The sequence below is a fragment of the Carettochelys insculpta genome, chromosome 3, assembly GCF_033958435.1.
Source record: "Carettochelys insculpta isolate YL-2023 chromosome 3, ASM3395843v1, whole genome shotgun sequence".
Classification (NCBI taxonomy): Eukaryota; Metazoa; Chordata; order Testudines; family Carettochelyidae; genus Carettochelys; species Carettochelys insculpta.
In genome coordinates this window covers 1,970,712-1,996,605 of record NC_134139.1, presented here as the reverse complement: position 1 = coordinate 1,996,605, position 25,894 = coordinate 1,970,712, and the positions used below count along the sequence as shown (strand labels likewise).

General features: G+C 46.2%; 1 protein-coding gene across 4 annotated transcripts in view; it reads right to left on the bottom strand.

The window, feature by feature from the left end:
• Positions 1–25,894, bottom strand: part of LOC142010780 (adipocyte plasma membrane-associated protein) — a 122,311-nt gene that overhangs the window by 16,818 nt on the left and 79,599 nt on the right. For 3 of the 4 annotated variants that reach the window (XM_074989211.1, XM_074989209.1, XM_074989210.1), the window contains exons 15-17: positions 8,922–9,038; positions 7,302–7,417; positions 4,279–4,371 (exon numbers count right to left, since the gene is read on the bottom strand). In XM_074989211.1, the coding sequence (XP_074845312.1) occupies positions 4,279–4,371; positions 7,302–7,417; positions 8,922–9,038 (326 nt within the window). Of the gene's footprint in view, positions 1–4,278; positions 4,372–7,301; positions 7,418–8,921; positions 9,039–19,495; positions 19,605–25,894 lie in introns of those variants that run through there. The other variant, XM_074989212.1, reaches the window with a different exon arrangement.

Genomic DNA, 25,894 nt, shown 5'->3' with positions numbered 1-25,894 from the left:
GATAACGCCATTTTGGGGTAGCCTGGACTAGGAGGAGGCATTCCAATATCTAAAGAAAGCACAGTGAGGCGCCTCCCCCAGAATCACAGCTATACAGGTGTTCATGCTCACTACTACATCTTCAAGGGCCATGGCCATTGTCAAAAATGAGGCAAAGGGTTTGGGGGCACGGACCAACCTTCTCTCTGTCTCTTTTGCTGTCATATACCCCAGGGAGCTGGAACAGGGCTGTGACACTAAACACCATAATCTTCATAGTGATATTATATGACTGAAGAATAATTATGATGATTTTATGAAAGAGAAATCACATTAGGTGTTATAGCATAATCATATTCAGCAAATCATGACTTCCAATTTGTACGCACACATCATTTTTTCATCTGAAATTATATCAACGATATCTGTATTTCAAACACAGTTACAACTGGGAAACACCCATCTGACAATCCCTTTTCAGTCTAGATGGCTGGCTGGGAAGAGCCTATTCAGGGCAACGAACCATTAGGAAAAAACCCACAGGCCTTAGGAGAAACTTATCTCCCACCTGGTGCGCCCCTCTTGCTCCAAACAGACTGTGAGCAATGGCTGCTATGACTACAAGGACATGTGTTGAGACCACATCTCTGGACTCCATCCTGGGATATCAGTATTTTCCACAGACATGTCTGAGACATTTTGGGAGCAAAGGGTTCACACCATTTGCAGAAACTCTATATAGAAGGGAGGGATATCATCTGGAGTTCTTCACTCCCCACGAATGTGCCCTCTCATCTTTTTCACCCTGTATGGAATAATTTTTTTAAGTGCATAGAGGCTTGTGCAAGTACACCCACCAGCAGAAACACAAAACCTAGCTCTGGACACACTGCTAATCAGCTGGGTAGCATATGACTCTCTCCTGAGCAGCCATATAAGTGCATGGCCTCACTCAAGAAGACTCCTAGAAACCCCTGAAGGCAAAGGCTGAATTGCAGTATGACATTGTCAGATTCTATGACCATCCAGACTGCTGTTGCAATATGTTACATGTTTGCAACAAAAAGGTTATGAACTGCAGGTTATGATTATGCCATTTGTATGCCTTTATAATTTCTGTATTTGAAGTTGAGTATTGGCTTTATACCTGTATTTCAAAATGTTTGCTCCTGGAGTAATGACTGCAAAATGTTTAGCCAGCATATCATAAAGGGACCATTCAAATTGAGTGGCCCTTCAAGGAGGCAGTTAACTCACAATGGAGCATCATCAAAGACATCCATGTACACAAAATGGAGTTTCCATCTGAACTCTGGGTAATGGCCTCTGCTGGGACTAAGCAGAATTAGGCATGGACATGTAACTTGCCCATGTGACTCCATATTCCATCTTGCTACTGTAATTTTCCACAGTATGAACAATGGTTTTCCCTCCTCATGGCAAAAGTTATAAAAGGCCCTGAAAACACCTCTATTTTGTCTACTCAAGCCTGTGGACTGTGAACTTAAACTAAGGGGAACATTCTAACTTAGGGACTGAAGTCCCTCCAGTGACTTGGAAGCAACCAGTGACTTGACTTAAACCAGTGGTTCATTCCTTCTCCGCTACAACCCTGAACCAAGAACTTTGCAATTATTGTATATATTTGATTCCTTTTCCCAATTTTCTTTTTTTCCCCTCTCTCTTTCATAAAGCTTTAGATTTTAGGTGCTAATAGGGAACAAGAGTGTGATTTTTGGCTAAGACCTGAGTTGTAGATAGACGTGGGTGTGTGGCTGTTCTCTAAGATCAGAAAAAACTTTTATTTGATGAGACTGCTTGTAAAGAACCACTCATCCCAGACTCTCATATTTTTGGTAATGATACAAGGACTGAAGCACCTCAGTAAGCTGTTTTTCTGGCCTCTCATTAGTCAGTGCGGCGAACCAGAAGCTTACTTTTGTTGGTGGTGTGATATCCTCAAGGGAGCTAAATTGCCCATTTAGGAGTGTACTTTCCCATTTTCTCAGCAGCGAAACCTGAATTTGGTGTTCTCAGTTGTGATCCACGAAGGCTCTGTGACAGTGACTACGATCCACAAAACCAGGTTAAGTTTTGGATCAGAAGCTCAGACTTTTATAATATTGGCATTGAAAGGTTTGTTGGTGAAAGTACAGTTACAATGAGTGAGCAATGATAGGAGGCCTTGACAGAAAACCCCTGTTGGGGCTTCCAGAAAGTAGAGTGCCTTGGCCAAAGAAACTGTTTTAGCCAGTCCTGATTTGGAAAACCCATTTCTGTTATATGCAGATGCTTACAAAATTGTTCGGGGGGCAGTGATAATGCAAGAAAGGGATGGTGGTAGGAGACATCCTAGTGCATACATAAGCAAGAACCGTCACCCACTGAAAATTAAGCTGTCATCAAAACCCCATGTTAGGAAATTGTATCGGCCGTGAAGCAGCTTAAACCTTATTTGTACAAGAGGAAGTTCACTGTATTAAGTAATCATGCCCCTCTGGTTTGGCTGCATAAGGACAAGGGAACCAACCCCAGGCTGCTGTGTGAGTTTAGTCCTACAAGAATATGAAATGCACTTAGCTCACATAGAGATGAAATATAGTGGTAGATGCCCTGTCAAAAACGGGGAGCCCTAAGATGCATCCAGCACTGTCTGTGACCCCCCCCCCGCCCCCTTCCTTCATTAATTTTGCACAGAGTGGGTAGGGAGGACTTCCACTGTTTCAAACAAAAGCCTCACCACAGCTAATAGAAAATCACAGGGAAGATGCCTGGAACCACCTGAGAAACAAAGATGGAACTGAGGGATGTGCTGGACCCAGGCGAAAGGGGTTTGCAGAACAAGAGCAGCGTGCCCTTAAGAACCTCCAACTGCTTGTACGACTCTTGTGGGGGGCGAATCTGCCATTCATATCCAATCACTTTAGTACAGTAAACTTAATTTGCATTTTTGCTTTATTTGCTAGGTAATCTGCTTTGATCTATTAGCCATCACTTAAAACCTGGTTTTGCTTCATCTACACAAGTAAGTTGAAGTGAAGAGCGTGGGAATCGTAACTCAGTGGAAAGGCTGTTGCATATTCCTCTCCACACTGAGGGAGGGGACAAGTTTTATGAGCTCATTCTGTAGAGTTTCCTGAGCAGCACAACATGGTATAATTTCAGGTTTATACTCCAGAGGGGTGCTTTCCTGAGGAGCTGAGAGTAGCCCTAGCTGTAGCCTTCCTATGCAGGAGCTGGTTAGACAATACAAGTGTAACCGTAGCTGGGCGTGCATGCTGGTGACAGCACAGGATGGAAGGGTCTGCAGCTTGCCACAGCAGTACTGTGAGAGAGAAAACCCAGGCTGGTAAGTCAGAGGGGGTCAGCTACACCCCAGTTCCAGGTGACATGTTGGGAGAGAACCCATCACAAGCACAATCAACCCACTTCCCCACACAAAACGTGCTACATACAGGCTGCAGGAAGATGAGCAGAGCAGAGGGATAACACATGCTTCTGGTATTCCCCTAACCTGCACTCCTACATAAGATCCATGCACACTCCTGTCTTGTATTAGAAAGGGCAGACCTAATTTTTCGTCATCAGCATCACGGCTCTCTCACTAGGTATCACAGAAGCATTTGAATGCTCTTATATACATCTTACTGTAATTATGCAAGCAGCTAAATGTGGACATGAAATCTGACAGCCAAACCATATAATCCATGTGCAAACAGGAAAGTAGAGCCCCAACCCTGTCTACAGATGTTGTGCTCTCTTTGGCTACGTCTATACATGCAATAATCAGGTGCAGCTGCACTGCCATTATTAACAGGTATACACACCGGTGCACGAGAGGACAGCCAAGATCTTCTGATGTTGCTACCTAATGTTAGTTTCTGAACTGAAGAGGCTTCACTGACCAAGGTTATATATATGTGTAGCTTCCACTGACTTTGTCAAAGACCAGGACAAAGGCACATTGTCATGTACATATTAGTTTTTTCACAAATATTAGTTTATCATGTTAGGGTAGAGGACGTTCAGTTACAAATAATCACAGCTTTGCAGAGGTATAATATAGCTTGTGAAATGAAGAAGCTATTGAAAATACACGCCAACTAAGCATGGACAAACTACTGTTGTCTAAAATTTAGCTCTTGCACACATGCACTGTGCTTTGAAATATATGAAGATGTGCACATGCAGAAGAGAGCAAGATTAATAAGTTTGCATTCAATCATTAGAAAATCTAACCCAGAGGCTTCCAGCTGAATAATATCAGTGTATAAAGTTCAGGAATGATTATTTACTTACTGTAAGGACCATGGCCAAGTCTGGCTAATGTTTTTATTTCCCCATCTTCAATCTTTAGAATCTTTCCATCAGCTGTGCCAGTAAACAGCACGTCTGCACAAACAAATGGTATGATTAGCCTGGCTACAAAACTGCTGTAATAGAAAATCATTTCATAATGATGTGGCACAAATGTCAGCATTGAGCCCACATTCTTCCCACATAAAGCTAATGTACTTAGAACACATTTAGTGAAAAATAAAATTTTCTCTATTTAGTCTTGTACTGCAACTGATGTGAGTGGGGAAAGACACAGGGCCTGTAAAGCACTCAACTGATTTAACTAGATTCATTCAGATAAAAAGGAGGGACTGAGTCTCAGACCAGGTGGCTGCTTTGAATTTGACCATGGACATGAGTGATGGTTCTCTGGCCTCATCTCAGTGAGCAGATTTTCACATCAACAAAAAAAGAATGAGACACCACTCCATAAGTCACCCTTCTTATTACTCTCAACAGGGATGCCACCAACTGAATTTTCTTCCGTGCTACAAACGATTCCTTCAGTCCCAAAACACACAAGCAGAGATTTTATACTGATGCTGCTTATGCTGCACTTGATCTAGGAAAATATCCCTCAGGGTATGTCTATACTTACCAGAAGAACAAACTGGTCAGGATAGATCTTCCAGGGTTTGACTTTGTGTGCCTAGTGGGGAATGCACTAAATCAAACCATCAGGGCTTGACAATCAGCCCTGGTTCTCTTCTTTCTCACAAGGAGTTTGGGGAGTTCAGCAGGAGAAAGTGGTGAGAAACCTCCCTTTGTGAGGACAACCTGACATGTCGATTCCAGCTACGGCAACTGCATATCTAGGATCAACTTTCAGACCTAACGTAGATCTGGCCTCAGTTTAAGGGAATGATAAGATTAATCCCTAAAACAGCCTGACCCAAAAATGTTGCCAAGTAAACATTTGGAGGCCAAGTCACACAACAGCAATGGGACAAGTTGGCTTTTAATTCACCATGACGGGCTCAAGCCCCTCTCTGAACTTTGGCATGGTTCTTAAAAATTAAAGGTACATAGATGGTTGGGTTAGACGATTTGCTAAACTTTTTGGGATTCTAAAACCTCTAGTTTAACTGCTTGGAATTCAATGGTTTACCCCACAGCTATAAAAGAAAAAGTTATTTTGATCTTCAAGGAAGGAACAGCTTCTACTTCCTAAAAAGTTCTGACTTCCAGACAGGTCAGGGTTTTCATCCATCTCAAGGCCATTAATCTGCCTTTAACCTCCATCTTCTAGAGAATAGAACAAAGTGGGCAAAATAAGTCCTATGAGCAGCATTTGGTCTGCCAAACCACCAGTTCCTGCTTGTCCATGGCCCAGGAGGAGCAGGCTCCCTGCCGCGCCCAACACCACTCAAAGTGGACGGCTGCAGGGCCATGTGAGTCTTTGCATGCCCCCGGGGTGGGAGGATGATGTGTGTGCAGCCGCTGCCCCTACCCCCAGCATAATCTCACAGCTCCCATTGTCTGGAAACTGGACAATGGGCACTGTTACGCCATGCGTGCAGCACCCAGACGACCCCCTCAGGGGGTCGTGGCATGCAGAGACGCCTATGGCCCAACAGCTGGCTGCTTTTACTGACGTGGGGGAATAGCAAGCCGAGTACTTGCCGAGGGTCCTGCTTAGCTGCTGGCCAGGAGCTGCCTAAGGTTAAGAAATATCCTTACCAGAGCCTGAACCTGGCACTCAACCTCCTCTCTCCCCCACATCACAAACCCCTGCACCCTGCTCTAGGTCACAACCCCCTTCTTCATCCACACCCCTCTCAGACCCTGCACCATAATCCCCTGCCAAAGTCCCAACCACCTGCTACACCCAACACTTCTTCCTGCAGCCCAATACCTCATCCCAAGCTACATCCATATCACAAAGCGTGGCCCTTGACCACTTCCCAAATTCTCAGAGTGGGCCTCCCCATCAAAATCATTGCCACCCTTGGAATAGAATCTGAAAGACTAGCTAGTTGGGAAGCAGCAAATAGCACCCATACTTTAAATAAACACTTCAACGTGTTAGTGGAAGCAAGCAGTGACAGCAGAAATTAAAGAAGAAGGACTTTGGTCGTGATTACTGGGCACTTCCCTAAAAAGATAAATAATTAAGGATTTGAAATATTTTTCTAGTTAACCAGGAAACATGGCAGCAGGAACTGAGTTAAATATATTGGTACTAATGAAGTCCCATGTTTAAAGGAAACCGCAGAGATTATCTCAGATAAGAAACTGCAGCTCCAGCAATTTGTTTCCTGTTAATATTAAAACACTCAAAGAGCTGATGCTAGGTCTAGGCCTGGAATCCCAACATTCTCAGCTCATGCTGCCCAGTCAATCTCATCATAAAGGCACTGTCCTCAGGCCACCAAGTCCTCTTGAGTCTGGCCCTTCTGATAACAAGCTGCTCAGTAAGAGACATGATGGACCTAATAGGTGGTCTCTGTGCAGTGGGACAAAATTATGTAAAAGTGCCTCCAATGGATATATGCAGCAGTACTAAATTATAATCTTTAGCCATCTGATGTACCATTAAATCCAATTTATTGATTACAGGTTTTATCTTATTTAAATAAATCTTAACACTCTAGAAAACTTAAAATACCCAGTCATATAGACAGATGTTTTAACAGCTCCATAACCAGTGCAATCTAGTTAAAAAGTTACCCAAGTGAACAGACAGATCAATAGATCTTACAGTTAGGACCCTGATGATATTAAAGGCCATCTGCCAGAAAGGCAAGGATTTCTTGTGAGATCTAAATAACTAATTTCAGGAAAGGGACTGCCTGGAGATACACAGCTCTGACATGGCAACTGCAGACACCAAAACAACCCCAAGTTGCAGACACATGGAAGCCTGCACAATCTGGTATTTAAGTGCTATCTACATTGCTGAATCAAACTCTTAGCAAAGAAGCAACAGTGGAAAAAAAAAAACACCCTAATCCCTATAGTTTAAGTTGTTTTCTAGTACTTACCACCAATATTGGCAACGGATTCTGGTCCAATAAGTTGATTTTCAAATATCCTTTCTGCTTGTCGCAACTTAATATTTGGCTCTAATGCATCAGTCAGGAGGGGAGGTTCTTTGAAGCTGTAAAATTAAAACGCAGGTCTCAATTTTACCACAGAACATGCACAAAGTCAAACACACTTGAGCAGTAACTTAAGCAATTTTTCCAGCTGAGCAACTAGACTGCATGCATGACAACTGTTTTTGAAACAGGACATTTCATTTTTCCTGAACGCCAACCAGCACTTTCTGATGCAATATATCAGCTCTAGTCTACAGCAGCTCTTAGGAATTAGAGAATTTTAGAACGCTAGCATCTTGATATTTCATTTAAATACAAGTTGGCTTCAAAAGTGTGGTTCAATAGTTACATATAGCTGAAATAAAATTCAGTTCAATACGGTTACTTAGCTAGTTGATAGGTTACTGTCCCCATTATTATGCCCTAATCCTTCCACTGGAACCATATGGATAGACACTTCAGCCCACACAGATCTTGACTGTAAGTTTTCTGCCTGGGTAGACAACTCATCCTAGATAATTACATTCTGTACTTCTGAAAGAGCATTAACAATTGTAACAAGCACCACACTACAACCCTGATGTTTCAGCACTATATGTGAATGCAGAGTTATGTAAAAGCTGCAATCCTGGCCCACACCAGGGTTTTAACCAGGATCTCCCCAGCTAACAGTCTCTGAGCAGAAGAGCTGTGCTTTCCGAGTGGGACCATAACCGACTCTCAGCCTCTGTGGATGGGAAACAAAGAAGGCCATGTAATACAATGACCAGTGGGTTATATTCACTCACGAGTCAGCTTTGAAAGATGGGAGCACAGATACCTGATTGGTATTCCTAGTAACAACTGGGAAGGTAGAGAATTCCTATTGCTGTTAATCTAGATACATCAAGAACATCATTAGTAAGACAGTGATAACTGGGCTTTGAGGGCAATTTTTTTTTTAAACTCAGTGAACAAATTAGAAATATCCTTAAACACACATTCTCCAATCTGATGCCAGGGGTCGATGTTCAATATGGTTCCTCACTATCTTCAGTGAAACATTATCCAGGCTGAAGGGTTTCCTGCAGCAGAGCCAATTGCCATACCACAGACTTTGACTTTAGCACTTTGGGACAGAGACTATGGTCTTTGGTATGGATTTATATGGTGCTTAGAACAATGCGATCCCCCTCCTGATTCTGCACACTACTGCTGGACATTCACCAATAAAAATAAAAAAATTAATTCTTGAAATTGAGTCCCACCCCAGGTTTACAGCTTGTGCTGTCACTCTGGGGCGGTGGGAGGACTGCCGCTGAGAGCCCCAAAATACTCCACTTCCACCACTGCAGGTACTTCTGGAGAAGACAGGCACCATTGGCAGACGAAAGATGCATGGGCACCAACAACTGACTGAATTAATATAGTGGCTGTAGGTCAACCTAAGTTAATCTACCTAACTTTATAGTGTACATAAGCCCTTAAGAAGGTCATAAAAGTTGATTAAATCTTACCCAGCAACATAGAATCAGTACTAAAGTTACCTTGCAATAAAATTCAGTTAAAACAAAACTGGCTCACCTGAGAGATTGAGGGTCCATTGGACATTCCAGGAGAACTATTGCTCCAAGCAAGGGAATAACTATGGACACTGCCAAAGTCAAGAAGGTCACCCGGAACACCTTGCTGCTGTAAGTACTGCCACACACAAAACACACAGGTTAGAATATGTTACACACAACCACACGATTTTCAACAGCTCATTACACAACTGTGTTTGAAAAGCCAGCTCCTTTCTGCAGGAGGAACTCCCTCCTCAGGCAACATCCATGGTCCAGCAAACAACAGATGATGCTGGAGGAGAGGGCACCTACACCAGAGAGCTCTGGTAGCCTGCTCTGGGGAGCCCAGGTACAACCACAGGGCAGGGAGCTAGGCTAAAGAGCTGCACTACCAGGAGCCCAGCTAAGGTCAGGAGCCTCACTGTGGAGAGTCCAGCCCATCTGGATCCCTGCCTGCAGTCCTGCTGGTGGAGGCTGGTGGAGGGAGCTGGGCTCTGGCACCCAGCCCTGCAGATAGGGGCAACCCAAGCTAGGCTGGATGAGCCCTGTAGCCTTGGGGCAGGGAACCCCTGGAGTCCCACTGCTGTGAGCCAGCTGGCAGCCCTCCAGCCATGGGGAACCTGGTCACCTCACAGCAAGAAGCCACCTGTAGGCAGAGCCCTGCAGCAAGGAACCAGCTGGGCACTGAGCTCCACCAGCAGCACCTGACAAAGAGGACGCCTGGCAACCCAGTAGCGGAGCCCTGCAGGAGTACCCCCCGTGCCCCCAGACATCTGGCCTGACCCGCCTCATCCATCAGATCCCCTCATTCAGGTCCGAAGGGTGCCAGACAAGGGAGTTACAACCCGCACTTTCACACCCCACTACACACGTATTTCACTTCATACTCAACCATCTGCCTAAATCAGACAGTCAGCATAAATCAACAATAAATCCAGCATAAATCTGTCTATCTGAATACACTATTATATGTACACAATGCATGGACACTCTAGCTCTGATACATTATAAAAATAAATATAGGCTATCATCCACGCTCTCAATTAACTGAGTCCAGTCCAGAAATTCCTATTCTAGGAGTTAATATTGCTACCAGGAGTAAGTTACCTCAGGTAACTGGAACAAAACATGCTGAAGTACTTTAAAGAAACACTTCCTTAAATTTAGTGAGACTTAGCTTGAAACTCGTAATATGGGCAGAATATGAATAAAACCATCACTTCATCCATGCAGAGCAAAACATCCATTTAACAGGAACAAGACATTGCACCCTAAGGTTGTAAGTCTAAAACTGACACTGTGTGAACAAACAGCAAGCAGATCGTGTAGCCCAGAAAACAACACAGTGCCTTCCCAAAACATACTGCAGAATTTCATCCTGGGAGCACCAAAGACTACCAGTAGCTATTTTAAGGCAGTCCACCCATTGATAATAGTCTTTGCTCCCCACATTTGCCATGGAAAGCATATCCCTCACTCTTGAAAAAGATAATGATCACAAGAGTCCATTGTTCTCTGGCCAGAATTCTTCCTTGGAGTTCAATGGTGTAAAAGCCAAGAGCTATTCCCAAGTGTCAGAGCAAATTCAAGATTGTACCATTTCTCTAATATGACACTGACAAGTCCTCAAAATCGGTTGGATGTTGAACATTTACATGGCCCACCTGGGAGGGCTATGTTCCTGCCTCTCAGTGCAGACACACCAGGCCACACAACCTTCCTTAATGCAAACAGGATCATCTCTTGGACCTGGTTTGTTTATAAAATTGTTTTGAATGGAGCAATCCCAAAGAGACTTAGATTAAGCTACCAGAGAAGAGAAATGCATTGACTTTAGGTGTGCTTGTGGCTTGAATACGAAATGCAGCCACTGAGACTTTCAGCCAGTCTCTAAAACAGCTGTTGGCATATGCCGGATCTCCTTGCAGTGTCAATTAAACCAGCATCAGGAGCACCTGGTGATAGCACGCATCAGTTTTTGGAAGCCTTCCAAGGTATTGTCCTTGATAAGCCAGTCAAAAACAGGGAGAAATGTGTCGTTGCCCTGTGTTCAGATATCACTGTGACTAAGTAGGCAGTTAGCGTGTGTACAAGGTGCTAATGCCAGACCTAATAGTAATCTTTAGGGTTATTAGTGATCTTCCCCTTCTAAAAAATCTAAGTAGAATGGGATTTGTTCCAATCTGTATGTAAGCACCCACAAACTGAACCAGGTAGCTAGTCATGTCCCTTTTGCAGAGGCGTGACAGCTGCAATGACTGGGTTGCCAACAAACAGTAGCTATTGCTGTTGACGCTGGCCACAACAGGTGACCACTGCACAGTAGCTATTCAGTCAGAATAGGCAAGCACATAGCAGGCCTTTTCAGAGGGTGTTGCACAGACTGAGCTGACTGAAGTAAAATGAAGCAAGCAGTCCTGTAGCACCTTAAAGACTGGCAATTTTATTTATTAGGTAATGAGTTTTCCTGGGAAAGACCCACTTCGGATTCTTGAGCAGACCTGAGGGAAAACCGAGGAATCGGCTATATATAAAAATTAAAGAGTAAGGAGTCAGGGGAGAAGAAGCAAGGGGAGAGAGAGAGAGAAACCTCTGGGAAGAGTGAATTAAGTTAAGCGGGATGTCTGCTGTTCCTGAGAATATCAAAGGTGGGGAAATTGTCCTTGTAATACATAAGATAACTGAGATCCTTGTTGAGTCCCCAGTGACAGGTATCAAACTTGCAAATGAATTCCAATTCAGATGCCTGCCCTTGTAATCTGGTGTTAAAATCTTTTTGTAGTAATACACAAACCTTAAAGTAATTTACGCAGTGTCCCACCAGGTTAAAGCGCTCATTTACCCATTTATGTTTATTCAAATTCCTGATGCCTGATACGCGTCCAATCATCCTTTGACAAAGGGACTGTCCAGTTTGTCCAATGTATATTGCAAAAGGACACTGCTGGTTTATGATGGCATGTGTCACATAAGTGGAAGTGCAGGAATATGAGCCCTTGATGGTGTGACTGACGTGCTTAGGTCCAGTGATGGTATCTCTAGTATAGATATGTGGACAGCGCTGGCAATGGGGTTTGTTGCAAGGACAGGTTCCAGGGTTAGTACTTCTGTGGTATGGTGTGTGGTTGCCAGTGAGAATTTTCCTGAGGTTGGGTGGCCGTCTGTAGGAAAGAACGGGCCTGTCACCCAGGCCCCGGGAGAGTGAGGGATCATGTTCCAGTATAGGTTGCAGATTGTCAGTAATGTACTGAAGGGGTTTAAGTTGAGGGCTATAGGTGATGACAAACAGTGGTCTGCTGTTTACCCTCTTGGGCTTATCTAGAAATAGCTGGCTTCTGGGTATTGGTCTGGCCCTGTCAATCTGTTTTTTTTATTTCTCCCAGTGGGTAATTAAGTTTTACAAATGCCTGGTAGAGATGTTGAAATTTTTTGTATCTGTCAGTGGGACTGGAGCAGACATGGTTGTATGTTAGGTCTTGACTATAAGTGATGGGTCGTGTGATGTGTACCCTGGATGGAAGCTGGAGGCATGTGGGTAAGAGTAGCGGTCAGTGGGTTTCCAGTACACAGTGGTATTAATATTGGTATAGTGGTACTGACCTGCATCTGACGAAGTGGGTCTTTGCCCACGAAAGCTTATGCTCCTACATTTCTGTTAGTCTATAGGGAGCCACAGGACCCCTCGTTGCTTTTGCAGATCCAGACTAACACGGCTACCCCTCTGATAAGTGGTATTAATGTGACCATCAGTGATTCGTACTGTAGTGCCCAGGAAATGGATCTCTCATGGGGGATGGCCAAGGCTGAGATTGATGATGGGATGCAAATAGTTGAAATCCCTGTGGAATCCTTATGGGTCTCTTTCTCCCCGGATCAATATGATGAAGACATCACCAATGTAGTGTAAGTAAAGGAGGGGCAACAGGAAGAGCTGAGGAAATGTTCTAGGTCGGCCATAAAAATGCTGGAATACCGGGGGGCCATGAGGGTGCCCATAACAGTGCCACTGATTTGGAGGCAGAAATCGTCCCCAGATTGTAAACAGTTGCGGGTGAGGCCAAAGTGACAGCAGACTACTTGTGGTAGCACTGAGCCAGACTGATGCTTGGCACAAAGCTACCCCAAGGCAGCCCAAAAGTGCCCTTATCACTGCTTTGGTTCTTGTCATGGAGACAAGCCCTTTAGTGCTCTTCCACAGCTAAAGATACATTCCATGAGGATCACCCTATGGATGTTCCCTCCCCCCCAGGTATCCTTTGCATTTCATAACCACTCACCTGAACTTCCTTGTTACCTGTAGCCATTGCTCCACTCCTCCCTCCTATGCACCTGAAATAGCCCCTCCTACTTTTACAAGGAGTTATCCAGAAGTATCTCCCACACCAGCCCTTCCCCCCACTACTTAGCTGCCATTACAGCAGTTAGTCCCCATACCCAATCAACACTCTAGGCGCTGTCTTACTCCAGCTCTCCTGCCTCATTCAAACCAAGGCCTTTAGCATAGCTAGAATCGACATATCCGGATTGACTTTGCTCCGTGGTGAAGATCAGGGTTCTCTGGGCTCACGCCAACGTCCTTTAGTCCATGTGACAGCATAGAGTACTAGGGTCAACGGCCGAGCCCAGAGAGATTGATTTTGCCACATCAGTGAAGATGTGGCAAAATCAATCACAGCATGTCAAGCCTGCAGTAAGTCTAGACATACCCCATGTGTCTGCTGTTCTTGCAATAATCACGTTTAGATCTTGCTCCTCAGAAGCTTCATCAACAGTTTCCAGAGCACTCCTGGCCTCTGCACCAGGTGGGAGCAAAGAATAGGGAGGGGTCCTGATTAAAGTGAGTCTCGACTCTATATCAGTTATTCAGATTTCGCATAACATACTGACTCAAAAGATAAAGCTTCTTCAGAGCTCATAAATTACTCTGAGCTGAGCTTCAACCAAAACCGCTTTATAACAGCTGAAAATTGCTTTAAAAAGCCACAAGTGAGTGACAGAGAGAACACAAACTCAGCTGCTGATAGATATTTCCTCAAACGTCAGCTAAATCTCACTGTCCAGGGTAAAGGTTACATTTCTGTCCCCTACTAATCAATGAACAAACAAAGAGAGGGGGAAGCAGGGCTTGAACCCTCACATTCCAGCCAGCAAGCTGCAGGCCTTGCACAAAAGCCTTTTCAGCTCATCCAGCTGCTATAGCTGAAGAAATATGACTCATGACCTGATAATCTTCTTTTTTAAAGGCAGAACACAGACAACTCTATATTTCAACCAGTGGATAATGAGATGAATGACTAGAATTAAAATTTACTAATTTTGATAACTAAGGAGTCACATCTTGCTTAACACTAGACATCAAGAAATCAACATATCTGAAACCCAGTTCTAGATTCCTAAAGAACAGACAAGATCTCCAGCAAGCAGGAAAGTACGTGCCATTCTGTCTGATGAGGCAAAGAGCTACTTCAAGAAGCAGGAAAAAAAGGTCAGACAAATTGATGCATGCAACATTCTGCTGTGCCCTGACCTCCAAGTCTAGTTGGGTAAGTGCTAAATGGGACTAGAAATGATTTTGTGAGAAACCATGCAGCTTCACTCCTTTTCCCCAACAAAACTTTCAGTTATCCCCCAAATTTGAAAATCCTGCTTGTCTTGGCAGGTGAACTAATTTACATTTGCTATCTTAGATACCAGCAAAAACACAAAACATACCATCACACTTCCTTTGTAACTGGTGGGCAGGTACACAGCTACAAACATCCCCAAGCTATTCAAGCTAGATCAACAACTCAGCTGACAGAAGAGAAATGCAGCTCTCTGTACGTGCTTTTTTTTGTCAGGCACTGTTGGTTTAACAAAAAATATGTGTGTGCCTGGTTTTATGTTAAGATCACTTAAGCCCACAGGCTCTACAAATGCACCCTATCATATTACTGAAAACAATTAATTTCCTTTTAAAATAAGGAAGGACAGCCCTGGCAGATGGCTCCTTTGCACCAAGCCAGGAAGAGGAGGCTGTTAAAGCAGGCTCATCAACTCAGCACAGGAAATATCTAGGCAAGTCAAAAGATGTTACCAAATTAAATACTTCTTCTGTTTCAGAACAAGGTCAAGATAGTAGGAAAGAAAATGAAACTGTCAAAGTAACTGACCCTGGCAGAGATCTCCTGATACCTGGAAAAACTGGTGAAACCACCAGTGCTTACTGCCATGTCATCTTCGGCCAGAAAGTGTTGAAACAGTAAGAGGCAGGCGCTAAAGCAGCAAATCCTGCTGACCCTCTGACAGCAGATGTGCCAAGGGAGTGAAGATGTCCCCATATGCACCCCAAAGAGTGCTCCCCCAGTTAGAAGGATGAGAGTTCCTAAGCAGAGGAACATGGAGGCCACATATGCTACTGAGCAATGCACAAACCAAGCCACAAATGGCAGCTCAGTCCTTCATGTGAGACTGAATGAGAAAGGAAAGAGGAAACACTAAGCTAGGAGGAGAGGTAGATATGCTGGAGGGTAGGGACAGGGTCCAGACTGACTTAGACAAATTGGAAGACTGGGCTGTAAGAAATCTGATGAGGTTCAATAAGGACAAGTGCAGAGTCCGGCACTTGGGCCAGAAGAATCCCAAGCATCGTTACAGGCTGGGGTCCGACTGGCTCGGTAGTAGTTTTGTAGAAAAGGATCTGGGAGTTGTAGTGGACAAGAAGCTGGACATGAGTCAACAGTGTGCCGTTGTAGCCAAGAAAGCTAATGGCATATTAGGTTGCATCAAGAGGGGCGCTGCCAGTAGATCCAGAGAAGTGATTATTCCTCTTTATTCGGCTTTGGTGAGGCTGCATCTGGAGTACTGTGTCCAGTTCTGGGCCCCCAATTATAGGAAGGATGTGGATACACTGGAGAGGGTCCAGCGGAGGGCGACCAAAATAATTAGGGGGCTGGAGCATATGACCTATGAAGAAAGGTTGAGGGAATTGGGACTGTTTAGTCTGCAGAAGAGAAGACTGAGGGGGGACTTGATAACATACTTTAACTTACTGAAGGGAGGCTGGAGAGAGACTGTTCACAGTGGTCACGGATGGCAGACAACGGAACAATGGTCTCAAGTTGTGGTTGGAAAGGTCCAGGTTGAACATTAGCAAAAACTTTTTCACTAGGAGGGTGGTAAAGCGTTGGAATGGTCTACCCAGGAAAGTAGCGGAGTCTCCATCCCTGAAGGTGTTTAAGTCTTGCCTTGAAAAAGCCCTGGCAGGGCTAATCTGATGGGTTTGGTCCTCCTTAGAGCAGGAGGCTGGACTCAATGGCTTTTTTAGGTCTCTTCCAGCTCTATTGTTCTATGATTCTATGATTCAGTTTGAAAGACATCAAGATAAAAAACATACAGAAAACAAATATAATCCAAAGGTACGTAAATCACCAACTGCCAAATCCAAGACAAAAAAGCAACTGAAAAAGTTAGAAAACAAAAACAGCCACAATCACTTTAATCTATTATAACTATTACCTTTAGAAATGTGCAATCTACTCCATGCTTATGCAGATTTATTAAATTTATTGAACAAAAAAGAAGATAATTTAAAATGGAATCCTTTGATCTAGCTATATTGAAACATTTTAAACCTATTGCATTTTATATCCTAAACTAAAGTAAGAACTGTAAATTTACAATGTTGCAAAACCAGTATCCAGTACAAAGTCAAAGAACTGAATCTATCTGTGGAATCTCAAAGCAATATATATGAAAACACAAGTACAACCAAAACCAGAAATGGCCCCACAGAAATCAATGAATAACTCTGGCCTGGTTAAAATGTATTTTTGCTGTTTTAAACAGTAGATTTGACATAAAAGTCTCAAAAGCACAAAGTAGCGGCACTCCTCTTTTAAAAAAGAAAAAAAAAAGTTAGATGTACAAAGCATGGGGGGAAACCCACCAGTTCTATATTCTGATTACCTGATCCAAATACAGAGTAAAATCTACTGTTCCTTGGTTCCTAAAGCATGTACTGTAAGGTCCCCACATTCACAAACATGAATTCAATTATTCACGAGCAGCTGCTTCACAAACTCCGGGGTGGGGAGCGCCAGGAGCTGCCGCTTCCCTGGGGCTCCAGAGAAGGGAGCGCCAGTGATCGCTACTTCCCCAGGGCTCCAAGCCCCTTCCCCCCATATTTGCAAAAAAAAAAAAAAAAAATCAACATTTGCGAGGGTTCTGAACAACACTTGTGAATGTTGCAACCCTACTGTACAGTAAACCCTTGAGTTATGGGGGAGTTGCATTTCTGCAACCCGCACGTAACTTGGATTTTCGTGCAAGTCAAAGGGACATCCTGGTTCACAGCTCCCCTGGGCTTGAAGGAGCCTGGAAACTCCCAGAGTTGCAGACAGCTGGGAACCAGGGGGCAGCCTGGTTTCCCAGTCAGTTTCCCGGGTCCCGCGAGTGGCAGGGAGCTGCGAATCAGGCAGCAGCCTGGCTCCTGGTTCCCCTCCAATGCAGAGAGGAGAAACTGAGCAGCACAGCAGCCTGGTTTAGTTCCCTGGCTCCAGCCAGTAGAGGGGAGCTGGGAACCATGGGCAGCCCAGCTCCCAACTCCCCTCTGCTCCTTGAAGCCATGAAATTAACCAGGGCTGCTGCCCTGCTCAGTTTCCCAGCTCTGCAACTGGAAGGGAGCCGGGAACCAGGCAGCCACCTACTTCCCAGTCCCCCACCTCACTGGGAAATGGGAAACTACTCCTGTCAGGGGCAGCAGCCATGAGTCAAGCTGCCATCCTTGACATAAGCAGAAAACCACTCCAGTCAGGGACAGCAGCCTGACTAGTAGCTGTCACCCTTGACAGGAGCAGCTGCAGCCCCTGACAGGAGCAGGAAGCCACTCCTGTCAGGGACAGCAAAAGTCAGGCTGCTACCCCTGACAAGAGCAGTTTTCCCAGTCCTGTCAGGGGTGGCAGTCACATTAACCCAAGACATGCGCAACTTGACTGCACGTATCTCAAGTGTTTACTGTACAATGTTAACCAATAAAAAACACCAGAAAGTTGCACAAATTCATTACATTTATAGTAGTACCCATGAAACCAGAAAGTACAGGGTGAGTGAAATAGCTATTGCACAGCAGTTCCCAATCTTTCCCAGAGAGGGACCCATTTTGACAATTCAGGAAAACCTGGGGACCCAAAGCAATTCAAAAAGTGAGGGAAAGCAGTGCCATAACTAGCTAATTTTGCATCTGAGGCAAGAATATAAAATTGCACCCCCTCATATTTACAGATTCAGACTAGTTAGTTCATAGAAAAGGGGAAAATACATAAGTAATAATAAAATAATAACACTATGTTTATTGTAGTTTATTATTTTATTATTATAGTTGATCTGAGCTGTGGTAGGAGAAAGACCCTCATCCCCAAACCACTCCCCCAGCTCAAACGCCACACTCAGAGGCTAGAGGGAATCCCACGCAAGGGCTAGGCAGGGGAGGGATAGCTCAATGGTTTGAACATTAGCCTTCTAAACCCAGGGTTGTGAGCTCAGCCCTTGAGAGGGCCATTTAGGATCTGGGAAGATAGAGTAAAAAAAAATCTGGCAGTCATGATGATAGGTCACTGCTCTAAGCGCAGGGGACTGGACTCAACGACCTCTCAAGGTCCCTTCCAGCTCTGTGAGATTGGTAGATCTCCACATAAACTCAGGAGTATGGCGTAGATACAAAAAAACCATGAAAACTGACAAATCAGTTACACAGAACAGTGGGGGTGTGTGTGTGGAAATTAGTTCCTACAAGAGTCTATGAAGAGGCTTGTCTGGGATGACTACAAATCTCAAAGGGGGGGGAAGCTGTCTGTATAATTGCTTCTCTGTTGATACAGACAGCTGCTGGACGTGGCAGTGTTAAGGAGCTGCATGTGGGTCCGTTAAGAGCCAAATGCAGCTCTGGGCTGTTGGTGACCCTTAAACAATGTAACCACGACCCACAGGCTGGGAATCCCTGCTGTAGCATCAGGACTACAGGTCAGACCTCTCTAGCGTAGTAGCCTTGGAAACTGACTGATCCTGAAGGAGGGAGTTTGCCAGACCGGGCGAGGTCAATGTCAACCCCTGTGCTATAACTCTCCAAGGCTTCTGAGGCAGAGGGGTGGGGGTGGGGGATGCCACCAGATTCCCCTCCCACCTTCACTGCCGGACCCGGACAAGACCCTGGCAGCACGGCCAGGCCGGCTGCTGGCTGCCTGCCCGGCTGGGCTCCTGGAGCTCTCTGGCCCAGCACCGCCTGCGGCCCCCAAGGGTGCGAGCGGTGACTCCAGCAGAGCTCTGGGGATGAAACAAGCGATGTGACGTACTCCAGGCCAGCCCCGTCCCGCACCGGCCCCGCGCACCCGCGCTGGAAACGAGTGACCGGCCCCCCCCGGAGCACTCGGCGCTGGCCGCAGGCAGGACGCTGGGCTGGGCGCACTCGGGGTCGGCGCCGGGAGGGCAAAGCCAGGCCGTGCCCCCTACCGCGCTGCCCCCCGCAGGCGGGCTGCCCCCGCGCGCGGCCGGGGCCCCCTGGCGGCTCGCAGGCCGCACCCCGGAGCGCCCCTCCCGCCACGCGGGGCCGAGCCCCACCTGCCATCCTTGGCCGCCTGCGCGGGACTCTCCTCGGTGACGACCTGCGGCCGGAGCGCGCGGCGCTGCCGTAACCCCTCCGCCTCATTCATGCTGCCCGGCCCCTCACCCGCCCGTGCCCGGCCCGGCCCCGCCCCCAGAGTCGTGCGCGAGTCCGCCCCGCCCTCTGCCCCCTCAGGCACCCGCCGAGCGCGGGGGAGGGGGGAATGACGTACACAGAAATTAGCCAATAGCCGCGGCTGACAGTACGCACGACTCTTTGCAGCTCTGCCGCCGAGGCCCGCCCATCGCCCCGCCCGGCACCCTTCCGTCACTGCTGGCCCCGCCCTCTGGGAGGTACAGCGGTCACGCGCCGGGCCGGGGGGCGGGGTCCAGCCGCTCGTCACCGCCGCCCCCGGGCTCTGCCCCGCCCTGAGAAAACGCCGCCGTGCTGCGCGCTCCCGGGCAGCGTGCGCGCGGGGGAGGACTGCCCAGCCCTGCCGTGCGCGCCGCCGGGGAGCTGGGGGGCGGGGCCGCGCGGGGCTCCCGGCACTTCCCTGCCAGGGGCGCTGCTCGAGAGACCCGCACGGCCCCGGGCGCTCAGGGCCGGTAGGGAGCGGCTGAGCGAGCGGCTAAGGGCTGCTGGGGAAAGGGACCGCGCGTCAGCGTTCCCGCCGCTGTGCATCGCGAGGCCTTTCCCTTCCCACGCGTGCACAACGCACGGAGCAAACCCGCCTGAGCACGCGCGCCAATTATGGTCCACAGTGCACGGCAGCAGTGAGGCGGACTCCCTCCCCTGTCCTCCCCCGCTCGTCTACGAGTCCCCCGGGCTACTCCGACAGTGCTGCTCCTTCTGGGCATCGCTCCGTAGCAAGTAGGATGTGCTCGTCTCACCCCCCTATTTCTGAGTCCGTTGAGGGCTCATTGGCCCAATTCTGGAGCCACAGATCTTATCAGAGAAGGGGCAGGTGTCAGTACCTGTGCGAGGCACCCGGGGCGGTTCTGGGCATTCTTTCCTTCTCCTTGACCTTTCCTCGTCTGCACTGCAGGGGGACCTCTCAACTTGCGACACGCTCTCACAGATCACTGTTCTCCACTAGCAACGAAGGGTCCTGTGGCACCTGACAGACTAACAGAAAAGTTTTGAGCATGAGCGTCAAAACTTTTCTGTTAGTCTGCAAGGTGCCACAGGACCCTTCGTTGCTGTTACAGATCCAGACTAACACGGCCACCCCTCCGATACTGCTCTCCACTCGGGGCACTCTTGGGCAAGGTTCTTCCAAGTGTCAGCACTAATGCTGCACTTTTTCATGCATGTTTTCAGGATGTCCTTACATCGCTTCCACTGGTCCCCAACACTCCTCTGTTCTTCCTCCAACTCAAGAAACAGAATCCATTTTGAGAGGCACTGATCAGACATCCGAACCATATGACCAGTCCAACGAAGTTGTTCATGAATGATAATGGCTTCAATGTTGGTCACACTGGACTCTTCCCAGATGCTAGTGTTCGTGCACCTACCTGCCCAAGAGATACTTAGGGCTCTCCTGAGGCAGTGTTTATGATATTGTTCAAGTGCCTTGAAATGACGCTTGTATATTGTCCAGGCTTCAAATGCACACAGTAGCTTTGGAACAATCGCTGCACAATATACAGTGCACAGCTCTCACACACAGACTTCATGAAAATTGGCTTAAGGAGGTGAACATGCATAACTCAAACGATGTTTTACATTAAGTACTTCCATTTTTATATTGCAGTCTGTTGAATGTATATACCCTATTTTTGTGCATGTATTATTCTTGTATGTGCAGTTAGAAATATGAAGTGTGGCTCTATTTATAATTCTGAAGTTGCTAATGAGCAGCACTACTGATGCATCAGAACCTGGAAGGCTCAGTGACCAAGTCAAGGATCTGTAAATACCCTTGTTTGTTCTGTAATCCCAAATTTTGGTTGGTCTTAGAAAGACATTTGGCCAGGCCACCTGATGCTGAAACCCATTTTGGATCTGGTAGTTTTCCACTCAAGGTAAGTGTTAACTAAGCACAAAGATTTCCCACCTTGGGCAAAAGACATATAAGAGTGAGGAAAACAAAGCATAGGGAATTACCAGATGCGAGGAAATCACTCTTTCACTACCTAAGATGCCTTCTGAAAACATTTGAGATTGAACGAGGGGAGGATTGGGCCTAAGCTAGGAATCTGCTTAGCTTGTGAAAGAGATGTTTAGAACTGTTTAGGGTAAGAATTTGCATGTAACAAGTTTCTTAGTGAATTAGAACAAGCTAAGTGTGTTTTGTTCATTTTAATTTAGTAACTTATTTTGATCTGTTTTCACTTGCAGCCACTTAAATCCTACCTTTTGTACTTAACACTTTTAATACCAAACCCGGGGTAAATAATTGTTAATGGTGAGAAGGCGAAAGGGAAGCAACCACTATGTATCTCTTTCATTGATAACGAGGGCAGACTTAGTCTTATTAACTTTCATTGTGTAAAAGTTTTACACAAAGTAAGATGTATTTGTTTGGGATTTTAGTCCCATTTGGGTGTTGGCTTCTTGGGTGCCTAACCCTCCTGGAGCTGAGCTGTTTCTGTGCAGCTCAGAGGGGAGATGTGGAGCGGTGACACTTGAAGCCAGTAATGCCAACACTGGGGTGTGGGTGGAGGAGACAAGAGGATCTGGCCCAACAAGTCAGGATGGGGAGCTCCAGAGAGCAGGAAGGTATGATCAGCACACCAGGCACCAAACCTGAAAGGAGTTCTTCAATTCACCCCATCACAGACAAGCTGCCTTTATTTCATCCTCACTTGTTTCTCATGTTGATTTCCTCATGCACTTTTCTTACACTGAGCTCCAGAAGGTTAAGAATGGAAAGACCCTTTGCTCCCCTGCCACATGACAGTTCCTGCTTGCTAGCAAATATTCCTAGTAAGGGTATGCATTCCCAGTATTTCATTCTCCAATCTTCCTTCCATAGGGCTAAGTCTGTCTTGGATCTGGATGTGTGATTTCTAGCTGAGGCACACATAGTAATGCTATCTCTGATTGAGCTAGCATACTAAAATTCAGAGTAGGTGTGATAAGGATCTCGCTGCCCCCAATGTGTTCCTATCTGAGCAGGGTGGGTAGCCCAGCCTACTGCTTGTGCTGCTGCAGCTACACTTCTATTTTTAGTATACTATCTTGGTCAGCCCTATTGCAGGTGTATCTGCCTGACCTAGCAATTACACCTTCAATGCCTGGGTAAATTTATCCTTAGCTTCCTACCTCTGGCTTTCAGCTTTCTCACTTCCCCTACAAGCTCTCAATCAGTCCAAGAGGTTTTAAGATTTCTAAAGTGTTAGGAACAATTTTGTAATTTCCATAAAAAATAGAATGAAGGAGAGTGGTGTTACCCCAAAGCATTGTTAACTATTGCAAAACAAAGTTTAACGGACATTTAGATCAATAGGAAAGCAACCACTGGTGAGATGAAAGGTCCACAGCTGAGTTTTAGCATGTGCTGAAAAAGAATTAGCATGCTTCTGAACAATTTTGTCAGTGGTCGGGGGGAGGGGCTTGCTCAGGCGAATGCAAATGGCATGCAGAGCTTGGCAGGGTAACTGAGTAAACTTGGTGTCATGAGTGGTAGTTACTTGGAAACTAATCAATACAAATCACTTATTAGTAGGTCCAAAAGCAACCTATTACATATCCTTGATTAGTGCTTCTCAAAAGTAGGACGGGATTACAGGCTGCTTTGAGGCTTCTTTTGCCCTGTGTGTTTAAATTGCATGGTGAACCAGGGTTGTGCTCAGCACCATGACTAACATTCTCACTGTCAGGAAAAATAACTGATTTTTCAAATATGAAAAGTTAAGTTACTTCTCAGGGCTACAGTTAAAAACAGAAATACGTTGTTGAACCCAGGCATGTAACTTGCTGCTACAGCCATAATTGCTACTGTAGTATCCCAGAATAGGAGGGTTGTGTGGGCTGAAGACAATCACTTGTACATTATGCTGAAAAGTTGTGCCCAGAAATGAACGACTGGGTCAGCTAAAGCACAAAACAGAGTGTGGAGGGGAAATACATTTTAACTCTTGAGAGCAGCTTGCATTTTCCAGGTGATGCTTGTCAGAGTAGATGCAGGAACATTCATGAGCTGGGACTGTGGTTGGACACTTGTCCAAGTAAGGTTGCAGAGTAGCTAGGTTGCAGGGAGGGCAGTTGCATACTTTGGGGGGAAGGGGGGGGCAGGAAATAAAGATGCTCATGTTTCATGCTCCTCTGTATGAGCCAAGAGGTGTCATTCATCTAGTAGCCTAAGGGTTAAATAAAATCTTCACTGGCCCTTTGGAGACAAACAAGGCCCTTTGCAGAGATGTGCAATGCTGTATTCTTGATATCTGCAAGTAGTACGTTGCACCTGGCAAAATACTACTGCACTTCCATTTGCTAAAGCCTGACTTTTGGATAGATGCAAATTCTCTTGAGATTGAATATTCCCCCCCATTCTCCAAAGAGTCTGTTTTCTTCTTTTTTATTTGTGCATCCCACTTGTGATGCCGTCTAGGCTTCCAGTGGTTCAGCTGTGTGGGTGAGCTGCCTAAAGTAATTAACAAAGACAACTGCCTAGAAATTTCACTGAGGAGAAAAGTGGAAAAACTATTTCAGAAATAAGATTCAGACTAGATTGTTCTCTGTGATGTGTTGTATCTGCCCAAGGAGCTGCTATCAAAATAACCGTTTGGTTTTTTTATTAGGAAGAAATACACAGTGCAAGCCAGAATTACTCCTCACCCTCTCCCCACCTTCTGCGGCTCTGTTTTGTACTGTGAATTGCAGTGCTCCCTAGTGGGTTATTGTCCAGTAAGAAGTAAACCTGAACAATTTTGGCACTCTGTTTCAATCAAAGGGTGAGGTTTAACTCATCTTGATCTAGAAAACGCCTTTGATTTTTGAAAAGTAAACCGTGTGTAAACAGATAACAATTAAAGGCACAGTTTAGTCTTTTGAGCTGAATAAACCCATACCTCAAAACCTTTAAGGGATAGGTGGTGTATGCGCTGTCTACACTGGAACATAAAGTCCATTTTAAGGCACTTAACTTGATTTTACAATGTGACTGTCTTCATTGCAAATGCCATTAGGTCAATTTCAAGGAGTGCAAAGGTTGACTTTCTCACCTTGCCCCTCTGATGCGGTGTAATGCCAAGTTCAAATTTACAAAGTCAAATTAATGCTAGTGTGGAAACTGCGTTACTGTGAAGTGATTGTATCAGCTTCCAGAGATATCCCACAATGCCCCAAATGTGTCTGTTCCGGCTGCTTTCACCTGCACTGCTCTCCCGGTGCACAGGAAGTAGGAAACAGGAAGCCTGACAATTTGAATTCATTTTCTTTCTGGGCAGCATGACAATCACATCTAGCCGTGACTTCTCAGGGTTGCAAAGGAGCCCCATCATGGAGCCATCAGGACAGCCAGGATGTCATTTCTGTGTGGGTGGACAAATCTGTGCTGAGTAAACACTAGGGACTCTTAGCAGGACTGGGTGAAAATCAAATTGGCCACATGGCTGCTGGGCTATGTGGACCATGCCTGCAGACCGTGGCATGCCCTGTCCTGCACAGGGTGAAGTCTTCTTCCCTGCACTGGCTGTAGCAGGAGAGAACAAGAAACTTCTTTAATTTCTGAGAGGACCCACCTGACTCAACCATTTCAATAGGTGCTTCAATTTATTTCCTCCGCTTTACATTTTACAGCGCTGCCTCACACGCCCCCCCCCCCCCCAACCCAAGCTGCCATGCAGTAGTTACATGTTTAAGTGGTCACTGCTGGGACTGCTTCGTTCTGTCCCTTTGTAAAGAATAGTGACTTTAAAAATAACTTCGTTACCAAATGTATTTCACCTCCTTTGGCCAGTTCTGGGAGCACCCTACTGTTGTCGTACAGCCTGGCTCAAGGATCGTTGGGACGGCAGCAGAATGTGACTGGGGGGACATACAGAGTATGTGTGGCTGGGGGGAGGATTTTATAGGACGGAATGTAGCTTGCTTTTTAAAGAACAATAACCTTGTTACCTGGTGAGTTCTGGAATCACCCAACTGACTGGACCATTTCATCAGGTTGCTCAACTTGTTTTCTGCACTTCATGTTTGCACGGGGCAGCCCCTCCAGGCACCAGGCTGCTGGCGGGCTAGCCCCCACCCCACCACACCACACAGTGGCTGGGCAGTGCACACCATGCCGGTAAACAGCAGCATGTCCTGCCCCGAGTTGGGTGAAGGCTTCTTCCCTGTGAGAAACGTATTTCCTTTGCTTCAAATTTCATGGGGGCTGCCCCCTGCCAAGGCACCATATGCCTGGCGGGTCAGCCCACTCCCCGCCACCACACCATGTGGTGGCTGGGCAGCGTGAACCATGCCTGCAG